Genomic DNA, 10,760 nt, shown 5'->3' on the forward strand with positions numbered 1-10,760 from the left:
TAAACTTTTTATAAGAAAAACTAAATAGTAATTAGAAGACATAACGTTAGATTCCAATAACAAGGCCGACGCTTTCACTTTGCCACGTATACGATAATCATATTTTTACTGATTTCAAAGTGGGCCCCACCCGTTTGCTAAAACTGGTGTTGTGTGACTTGACGTAGTGGATTACAAACACGTCACCGTTGAACTACACGCTAAAATAGTTGTGGACTTGTCCCCCTTTAAATTGAGGCCAAAATTGATTGCAGAAAGATCTCTCTCTCTCTCTAGAGCGTGAACGTAGTAGAGAATGGCAACGCTCGTGTTACACAATGTAGTCCTCAAGGGCTCCCCTCTCCTCAATTGTAGCAACCACCAACTTCGATTGCCTTCACCAACTAGGCGAAATCTCTTCCCAGCATCTGTGAGTAGACAGCCGCACTCTTGATTCTCAGCTAAACGTATGCCTTCCATACTGTTTCAGATGCCAAACTTTAAATGGGCACTTGTCTTTTTTACATTTTGCTTAGTTGGTGACATCCTAAACTCCATATTTTCTACATGTGTTGGTAGTTCTGTGAGTTAATTACTTAATTTTCTGCTGTGAGTTCAGTTCCAACTTCCTGTTTGAGAGAACTGAATCCCCAAAGAGAAATCTCCAGATTTTCTGTCCAAGGAAACTAAGTTAGCTTAACTGTATAGTGTTTGCTTGAGCTACTCCATATAATATGTTGATTCAGACTGTCTATTCTTTTACTTTGGAAAGATGCTTACCGTTTGCTTGATTGGGAGGTTATTAACTTTCTTTTTAAAAGATTCAAATGCCAATTTAAGTACCTTGTTTGATGATCAATGCCTTATTCACATGGTGCTTTTAATGTTCTTCATTGGAATGAATTATCTGTTATCATTAGTCGGTGGGAATCACTGAATCCCTATGCCTAGTTGATTATCACTTTGTAATGCCAGTGTGCGATAGTATGAGATTCGATGTCCAGAAACCAAACTGATTATACTAAGGTTGAGGAACAGATTTGGAGATGAAGCTAATCGACGCGTTCAAGCTTCTGTCTGACTTGGCCTCGCTCCCATTTGCATCAAGTTGTGTGAGTTTTCCAATTTGGTTTTTGAAGCCAATTGGATGAAGATGTCCTTATAGTGTTAATTCTTAGTTTTGCATTTTGAATTCTGGATCGAATTTCGCTGCACAAGTGCACAGAGCGCAGGAACATTAGCGCTTGTGAGATTGGCTGTACCACAACCCGTGAACATTTTCACACTGTACTACCAAATTTTACAAGCACATTTCACATGTTTGTGCCTGATTGCGTAGCAAGATATAGCGAGTATGAACATGTCAAAAGTTGAGGGGGTTATCATTTTTCTCTTGACAGGCATTCTGTAAATCATTTTCAGTATCCTATGGTAACAAATGATCATACGTATATGAAATTACAAACATGAAGACCCAAATTCTCCCATTTTCTTCTGAACTCATGACACATATTGGATGAACATACAAAACTATGCTGCTTTTCGGCAGTGTCTCATGTTCCTTGAGTGCCATATATCTGAATTCACCATCAGCAACAATAGCATTGAGGATTGGGAGGTGAAAAGTCCCTTTGCTCATTTAGATATTGGATACTTAATACAACTGCTACCACCAAAGACCAGGACCCTTTTCTTTTTCTATAGAAATGATCCCTTGTCATGGAAAACAATGATCAATTTGATGATGAGCTTTTTATAACAACGCTAGAAACACTAGATACTAACAAGTAGTTATTCAAGTTGCACCCCTTTGAAGGTTTTTAATGCATTTATCTTTTAGCTTAGATTGGCCTGTTTGCTTCTTGGCATTTGCTGATTATGTTCCTGTTGGCACAAAACTTTTGATAACCGATTATGCTTCCCTTTGGGCATCTAAATTCCTGGGTCATTTCTTCAATATTACTTTTTCATTTTGCCAACTTATTTAGTTCTTGATCATGTTCTTGCAGGCCAAGTATTTTTATTAATTCATTTGTTTTCATCTCTGATTATCTAAATGTGTTTTGAGTAATCTATTTCCTTGTCTTCCGCTTTATTTTTCTCTTGAAGGATCTTTGCATTTTTTCTATTAAAGAATCCTTGTCTTTATATTGTACCACTAAATTACAAAATCTATTAAACTGTATTATGTTTATGAAGCTGTTCTATTTTATACCTATTATCCAAAACTTTAAGTATTCCAACCACCATTATCTTCCCATTCTGATGTGGTAGATTATTAAGCTCGTTGCTTGCAGGAACACCTTTCTAAGACCATAGGAAAATTTTCCAAGTACACTGAAATCCTTCTTATTTTTATTTTATTAGATTAAAACTGTCATTTTGACTGCTGCCTTCAAATTATTTTGATGATTATGATGCACAATTTTTATCTTTTCTTGTATCTGTCCATCCTGCATGTGGGCAATAACATTCAGTTTTTTTGCAGAGGAAACGTGGAAGGCATCAAAATGCATGCCTATCATTCAGAACAAATGCAACTAGTAACATATCAGATAGCCAAATAGAGGTTGATGATGGCATAGATGAAGCTTGTGAACTAGTTAAAGGAGTTGAGCTTTCTTTAGGAGAAGATGAGGACACATTTCGTGCTTATTTGTTGGAGGCAGTTAAAAACAACAATGGAAGAGGTATCCTACTTCTTAGTGATATCCTTGGTTTTCAGGATTCATCTACAAGAGACTTTGCATATCGTGTTTCCTGCAGCGGATACAAGTATGTCTCTTGCACTTGCAAATCCGCCATGCTCTTTCTTTGAGTAGTTAACTCCAATTTATCCAATACTTATGTTTAAAAACATCCTTTTACTATGGATGGCCATACTGTACTGTTTATTCTTATTCCTTGTCAATCTTTGGTTCAAACAGTTTGCTTCTTCCTGATTTACAGACAAAAGATCACGTTCATAAATGATGTTGAAACAGTTATACCTACTTAAACTTGAATATTCTTAACTTCACTCTTTTATGCTGTTTATTTCTGATTCAGGTCTTCCTAATGAGGACATCATTGTGATAAAGTTATTACAAGAGATGAGAGTTCCTAAGAAGCACCTTTAAAATACAGAATTAAGGTAGTTTAGTGTGTCAAGCAGCACTCAGTAATGCATCTGAACAATTTCTCATGTTGTGCATGTTGTGATACTGTACATATCAGTACTATACAACTTCATGCACTAGCAACTTAATTGAGCTCTAATCTTTTTCAATATCTATATAATAATGATTCCCTTATGTAACAATGAATATGTTTCAAAGTGCCAAAGTTTCATACAGTACATGTGTTTCATACTGTAGCTACATCACAGTCTCTGGTCAGTGGTGCATTGCCTAGGGAACCCTTTTGTAGTCTTATCATTCAAATGAATCGAATGTCTAAAATCCAGTGTCTGTGCGACTAGGAGTTGTTACTAAAGTCTAAGAGTGCAACTGCAATAAAATTTGCAGTCTCTTTATTTTTTATTCCTTTTGCTTGCACCGTATCAAAGATTGCACTTATGATGACTCATCTCCCTTTCATATGCAACACATTATGCTCTGTAGCCTTCTGTGTGGAATTCTTGATCTCATCCTCTACATGACATGGTCATGTCTCTGCATTCTATGCTATCTTAATTCTATACTGCAAGAATGAATATTGGCAATTGAAATCATGTAAAATACCTCAGGTCTCACATTTTGCTGTCTTAACTGTTGCAGTGTCCTGGTACCAGACCTCTTTCGTGGTGACCCATGGAACAAAGAAAGACCCAATGCAGAGTTTGAAGAATGGGTGCAGAAGCAACCACTAGATAGGCTTGCCAAAGACGTCGACACTTGCACACAATGGATGATTGATGAGTTCACAGCTGCTGGACAGCAATCTGAGAAGCTTGGCATCATCGGCTTCTGCTTTGGTGGTGGATGGCTGGTCAAGACATTGGCCAATGACAAACAAGGGAACTTTGCTGCAGGTGTATGCTTCTATGGAACTAGAATGACACCATCTCTAGCTGCTGATGTGAAGGTTCCTGTACTCTACATTGCAGGTGACAAGGATCCATTTTGCCCGACATCAGTACTGATAGATATAGAGAGGAACCTCCCTGGATCTCGAGCAGTTATATACCCTGGGCGAGGTCACGGGTTTGCCCACCAGCCTGAATCTCCTGAGGAAGATGAAGATGCAGAAAATGCCTTCATTCTGATGAGAAACTGGTTTCATGATGTATTGTCGAGGAAGAATGATTGATTTCTGAATTTCAGTTTGCTTCCATTCTATCATATATTGTAAAAACCTGCAGGTTAGCTTTTCTTCTTTTCTTCTTTTCTTTGATAAAATGAGCTGGATTAAGAATGAAATGTCACCATGTCATCCCAAAAATTAGATGGGCATCAAAAGGTTCGCTGAAAACCAATAGAATATACAAATAAAACAAGTATTACACTGGAAAATACCAGCCATCTTTTCAAGACTACAAAAGCAGAGGTGAACAAAATGACTGTACATGGACAAATTACCAACATACAAGCATATATAATCATACTAACAATAATCTGATGCTCCTGTTAATAGCTCAGCTGTGGCCTTTGAGAAAGGTGCACAAGATGCCAGGTGAGTCCCATGATAGACATCATATTAAAGAGGGACAAGTAGCTGCTTAGATTCTTTAGCTCCTGTTCATCTTCACCAGCTATGACTTGGCATCTTCTTGCTCTTACTCCACCCTGCATGTAGTGGTGGTGGTGATCACAGTGGCCTAGTCCCATCTGCAGCAGTATTTGTGATGGTGGTGGTTAGGGATGTCAATGGATCAGATTGTATCCTCTAATCATTTTTCGATTTGATAAGCCGAAACCACATCCAATTATATTCGAATGTGGATATGGTTTTAATTTTTTGCTACCTAATCCAACATATATCTGGATTTGATGGATGTCTGAATATGTTTACATGTAAAAAACAGGATTTTGTATGAGCATTTCACTTTACAAATCCGAATCCGTTTGGCCAACATCCAATTAGTTGCATATGATATGAGCCACATTCGAACCGTTTATGTCCCTAGTGGTGGCTGCAGTGGAAACAGTGGGTTTAACGTGATCCATGTTGGACATATTGTGCTTTCTTCCATCTTTCCATCTTCAGTCTGTCATACTCCGCGTACAAAAAACCAGAAGACAATCAAAAGTTCATTTGAATGGGCTGAGTCATGCTCTATACGATGTCTTAATGTGTTCACATTTTTGGATCTGCCGGCAAACGGCCTGCATCAATTGACATTAGAGAGCTCAAGTTGGTAGCCCAAGACTTTACTACACGATCTGAATTTTATCAACTCCACTTTCTCATGAGAGAGTACTCAGCCATTACCTGCAAATGCCTTTTTTTTTCATTTTTTTGTTGTTTTTCATGAAACTAACCTTACAGATGTGATCTACATGTTTCACTTGATGAAAATTGACTCTTGAATCATCCGATTATGCACACACAGGATTTTATAAGGCTTCAAAAATCTATGGCCTACAATGTGTGATACTTTCCTCTATCATAAAATTGTGTTTTTTCATCGAAAAAACATGATCCAAAAGCTGGTTCCCACTGTTTTGAACATGATGAATCCTTATCCATGAAGTCGAATTGGATCAACACAACTTGTGCATGGGAGATCAGGAGGCATTTGTATGTAAAGGCAACACTACTAATACATTACCTATATATATATATAAACATTTTTGCTAAATAAAATATGCTAAATGAAACATGCTAAATTGGTTTTTCGGTAATGTGTTGGGCATGATCAATTTACTAGGAATCCACACCTGGATCATGTGTTTTCTATGAAAAAATGATATTTGGAGCTTAAAATTTTACAAAGATTTTAGACTGTTGAATTTTTTGACCTTATAAAAACCCACCCATATGTCAGAATCTAATGCTTCAAGAACTGATCCCTATAAAATCAAGTAAATCACATCAGTATGGTCAAAATTTAAAAATAAAACAAAAAACCCATGAAAAACCCATTTAATATGTTTTATTTAACACAAATGTATTACAGTATATATATACATATACGTGTAATGCTAAGGTACTTCGAATGCACATACTCTCATCTAATTGAAATCATAGTTGTAAGTTGCATGTTATAAGTTGCATCTTCTCAATCAGTCCTTATGGATGTACTTTGCACAGTTTATTTGATAAGAATCATGTTTTTTGGATATAAAAATAGGCTTTTTAAGTGATTATTTTTTGGTACATTGTGAGCCATTGATTTTTGAAGATCCTAAAAACCCTACCTGTATGCCATAATCACATGGTCCAAAACTTTTTTCCCACTAAATAATGATTGTAGATCATATCCATGGGTCTGATCAATGAAAAAAGCTGAAATTTTTTGAAATTTTGAAGTTTTTATTAGGTGGGAATAGGTGCTCCGGGAGTACCCCATCATCTCTCTCTCTCTCTCTCTCTCTCTCTCTCTCTCTCTCTCTATATATATATATATATATATATATATATATATATATATATATATATATATATATATATATATATTTGGAAAAGAGAATTGTACGGAAGATTGTCTTTGCCAAAAGACCGACTCTTTCAGCTGAATCATTCAACGGTTTCCAATTTTATCAGTAGATGGAGTATGTACCACTACCACCATAACTTTCACATCATCACTCAGATAGATCTCAAGTAAACCTGAAGATTTCAATAAAATCGACCATAAAATCACTAAAATGAGTTATGACCCGACTAGTCCACATTGAATGAAACAAACCAATGTCTACTCATTTTGGTTGTACAACAGAATCACTCACACTGAAAAACCAACAAACACAATTCCAAAGAGAAAAAACATCATAAAGCAAGACACCAAGCAAGCAACATCTCTATGTTAACTAGAGAAGCAGAAGTGAACAAAATGACTGTACAGGACAGCGGCAGAGTACACAACATACAAATCATACATCTATGATACAAGTACCAGCCTAATGCTCCTGCTGACATCTCAAAGCCTTTGTCAAAGATTTTCACATGTACATTTTACTATGTACAATAGCCCAGAAAATCTATCGATGAAGTCGATAATAGAGGGATCATGACGGTAATCAAGGAAATAGTCTCGATAATCAAGAGATTAAGCCGATAATACAGGGATCACAACAGTAATCAAGGGAATAATCTTGATAATCAAGAGATCACAATGATTATCAAGGAAATGTCATGCATAGTGCCAATAATCAAGGGATCACAATAGTAATTAAGAGAATAATATCGATGCTCAAGGGATCACAACTATTATCAAGAAAATGTTGTACATACGGTGACGATAATCAAGGGATCACAATGACAATCAAGACTCGGTTATTATAACATTTGGTTATTGTAAAATGTATTTTTTACGTTAAGTTTGTGTGTAATCTCTCTCTCTCTCTCTCTCTCTCTCTCTCTCTCTCTCTCTATATATATATATATATATATATATATATATATATATATATATATATATATATGTGTGTGTGTGTGTGTGTGTGTCGTCCTCTTCTAATTAAAATAATTTAAGAGAGAAAACAAGGATACGTTTCTCATATTCTCGATTCCATTTCTCTTTCATGGTATCAGAGCATTCAGGTGACAACTCGACATGATGGATAGCGAGAATAAAAGTGCATCAAGCCAGAACCCCAAAAAAATGGAGAGCCCGCTTTTCCTCCATCACTCAGACAACCTTAGCATGGCACTAGTATCTCTGCCATTAATCGGTGACAACTATATCAGATGGTGTCGTGCTATCACTATGACACTCTCTATGAAAAACAAGTTTAGATTCTGTCATGGCACCTCAACTCACTACATCTAGATCTATCCTCAAGCATCATCTATGCAAAAACTGTTGTTGAAGTATGGGCTGAACTCTGCGATCGATTCTCTCAATCGAATGTTTCACGCATATATCAGATTCAACAAGATATCATAAATCTCAAACAGATGCAAACCTCTATGACAACTTATTACACTAAAATGAAGGGCCTATGGGACGAGCTGTCCACGTACATGACCAGTCCGTCGTGCATATGCGGAACAATGAAGGCTATCCATGAGCAACAAAACTTGAAAAGACTTATACAATTCTTAATGGGATTCAATGAGAGCTGCAGTGCCATAAGGAACTAATTGCTCCTGATGACATCATTGCCAAATATATCTAAAGCCTTTGCACTGCTTGTGCAGGAAGAAAGGCAAAGTGATCTTAAGGTGACGACTAACCAAGAACTAGTGGTGGCAATCACAAATGGATCCAATGCTCAGACCAACGTGAACCCAAATAGAAATCGACAGAATCGTGTTTGTCCAAAGTGTGACCACTACAAAAAACTCTATCATGTTAAGGCCAAATGTTTTTACCTCAATGGGTTTCCAAATCAATCTGGTACTCCCTCCAATGCTCATCAATAGAGTCAGGGTAGCGCCAACTTTGTGTCTTCTGTAGGCAACAAATCTGTTTATGTTCAAAGCCCCCAACGACTTACCCAGGAACAACTTAACCAAATAGTAGCTGCGATTAAATTAGGTAATCTCAAACCAACACCTACGGTCAACCTAACCGGTAATCTTGATGCTTCTTTTGTTTGCTTCATATCGTCCAAAAACTGGATCATAGATACAGGCGCAATAATCATATTACTAATTCTTTATCAAATCTAATTCTTCCAAGGCCCACTGTTTTTCCTCCTAGATTACCAAATGGATCATCTACACATGTGACCCACATGGGTAGTGTCCAATTGGCAGCAAGATTTCTTCTCTCAAATGTTCTCTTTGTTCCAGAATTCTGGTTCGATCTTATTTCTGTGAGTAAATTAATCCAAGATCTGAAATGTGATGTTTTATTTTATCATGATCATTATGTTTTTCAGGACCATCTCTCAAAGAAGAAGATTGGAATAGGTAAGCAACATGGTGGACTCTATTTTTTAGATTGGTGATAATTTTTCCATGAGTAGTTCGTTATTTGATTCTAATTTCTGGCACTTGAGACTTGGACATCTCTCAAATACTAGATTGCAAACTCTTATAAATGATAATAAATTACATGATTGTGTTCCTCACAATCATTGTGATAAGTGTTATATGGTCAAGCAAACTCGCCTTCGTTTTCATAGTAGGTTGATTTCTTCGTCAAAACCTTTTCAATTAATCCATTATGACATATGGGGAGGATATCAAATCATCTCGCTATCCAAAACCCAATACTTCTTGACTTCCAAAACCATATGGGTTCATCTCATACGGCATAAATCAGAAACCATAGTCCAGATAAAAAAAAAATCTTACTTGTTGAAAACCAATTCAATAGTAAGATTTTGAGTCTCAGATCTAACAATGGGAGTGAGTTTTTTTCAAATGACATGCAAAATTTTTTAAAAGAAAAGGGGGTTGAACACCAACATAATTGTGTTGCAACCCCCCAACAAAACGGAGTGGTCGAACACAAGTACAAAGATTTACTCAATGTTGTGAAAGCCTTGTAATTTCAAGCCTTCTTACCCATTAAGTTTTGGGGAGAATGCATTTTAATAGCTGCATATATTATTAATTGCATTCCCTCCAAACCTTTATTGAGCAAAACACCTTATGAGTTACTTCATGGGAAGAACCCTATTTATAATCATTTTTGTGTTTTTGGATGTCTATGTTATACTCACAACATACATCACTCTCATAAATTTGATAATCGTGCATGCAAAGGAGTTTTCATAAGGTATCCATATGGTTAAGTCTGTTATCGTATATATGATCTTGAAACAAAAAAAAAAGTTTGTTAGTCGAGATGTAAAGTTTTATAAAAACGTGTTTTCCTTTCAAGACCATAACAATCCTGATAAAGGAAAAGGGTGTATCCTACCCATCTCTGTATTCAAGCCTCAACCTTATGAGATTCAAGAACCCTATGATATTCAAGTAAATGAGATCCCTAACCTTGGTCACCTTGATTCAAATCCTGAATCTTCTAGTCATGGAACTCTTGAACCAACTCAAGTTTATCTTCGAAGATCCAAAAGAACCCTTCAACCACTACTGCATCTCAAAGATTACAACTGTTATATGGTTGCTCCCATACTTCAATCAACTGATACAAGATAGAAGGTTCACAACACGGATCACGAGTTATCCAAAGTCATAAGTTATGACCATTTTTCAAAGGAACATTGTATCTTCTTAAGTGTCATTTCCCAACATTGTATCTTCTTAAGTGTCATTTCCCAACACTAAGAACCTAAAACTTTTTCTCATGTCATAAAATTTCAATGTTGGTATGATGCTATGACTTCATAGATTAGGTCATTGAAAGAAAATAATACTTGGTCGATTGTAGATCTACCCATGGACAAACACCCCATTAGTTATAAATGAGTGTATAAAATTAAGAATCACTCTGATGGATCCATTGAAAGATATAAAGCTCGCCTCGTGGCCAAGGGCTATACCCAAATTGAAGAAATATATTATAATGAGACATTTGCTCCCATTGCGAAGTTAGTAACAATGCAATTTCAGATAGCTATTGCAGCAATCAAGAATTGACATCTATATCAAATAGACGTCAACAATGTCTTTCTTCACGGGGACCTTGATGAAGAGGTGTATATGGACTTACCACCATGTTTTTCTTTTCAAGGAGAGCATAAAGTCTGCAAGTTGCACAAATCACTGTACGGACTCAA

At 36.4% G+C, this 10,760-nt stretch overlaps 1 protein-coding gene across 1 annotated transcript; it reads left to right on the top strand.

The window, feature by feature from the left end:
- The first annotated feature begins 265 nt into the window (after positions 1-265).
- Positions 266-4,390, top strand: LOC149817147 (uncharacterized). The gene is made up of 3 exons (XM_089987814.1): positions 266-409; positions 2,468-2,754; positions 3,738-4,390. Exons 1-3 carry the CDS (start codon positions 296-298, stop codon positions 4,267-4,269), a joined length of 933 nt encoding a protein of 310 aa, XP_089843940.1. The 5' UTR covers positions 266-295; the 3' UTR covers positions 4,270-4,390.
- The last annotated feature ends 6,370 nt before the right edge of the window (positions 4,391-10,760 follow it).

The sequence above is a fragment of the Nuphar pumila genome, chromosome 14, assembly GCF_984573655.1.
Source record: "Nuphar pumila chromosome 14, dmNupPumi1.hap1.1, whole genome shotgun sequence".
Classification (NCBI taxonomy): Eukaryota; Viridiplantae; Streptophyta; class Magnoliopsida; order Nymphaeales; family Nymphaeaceae; genus Nuphar; species Nuphar pumila.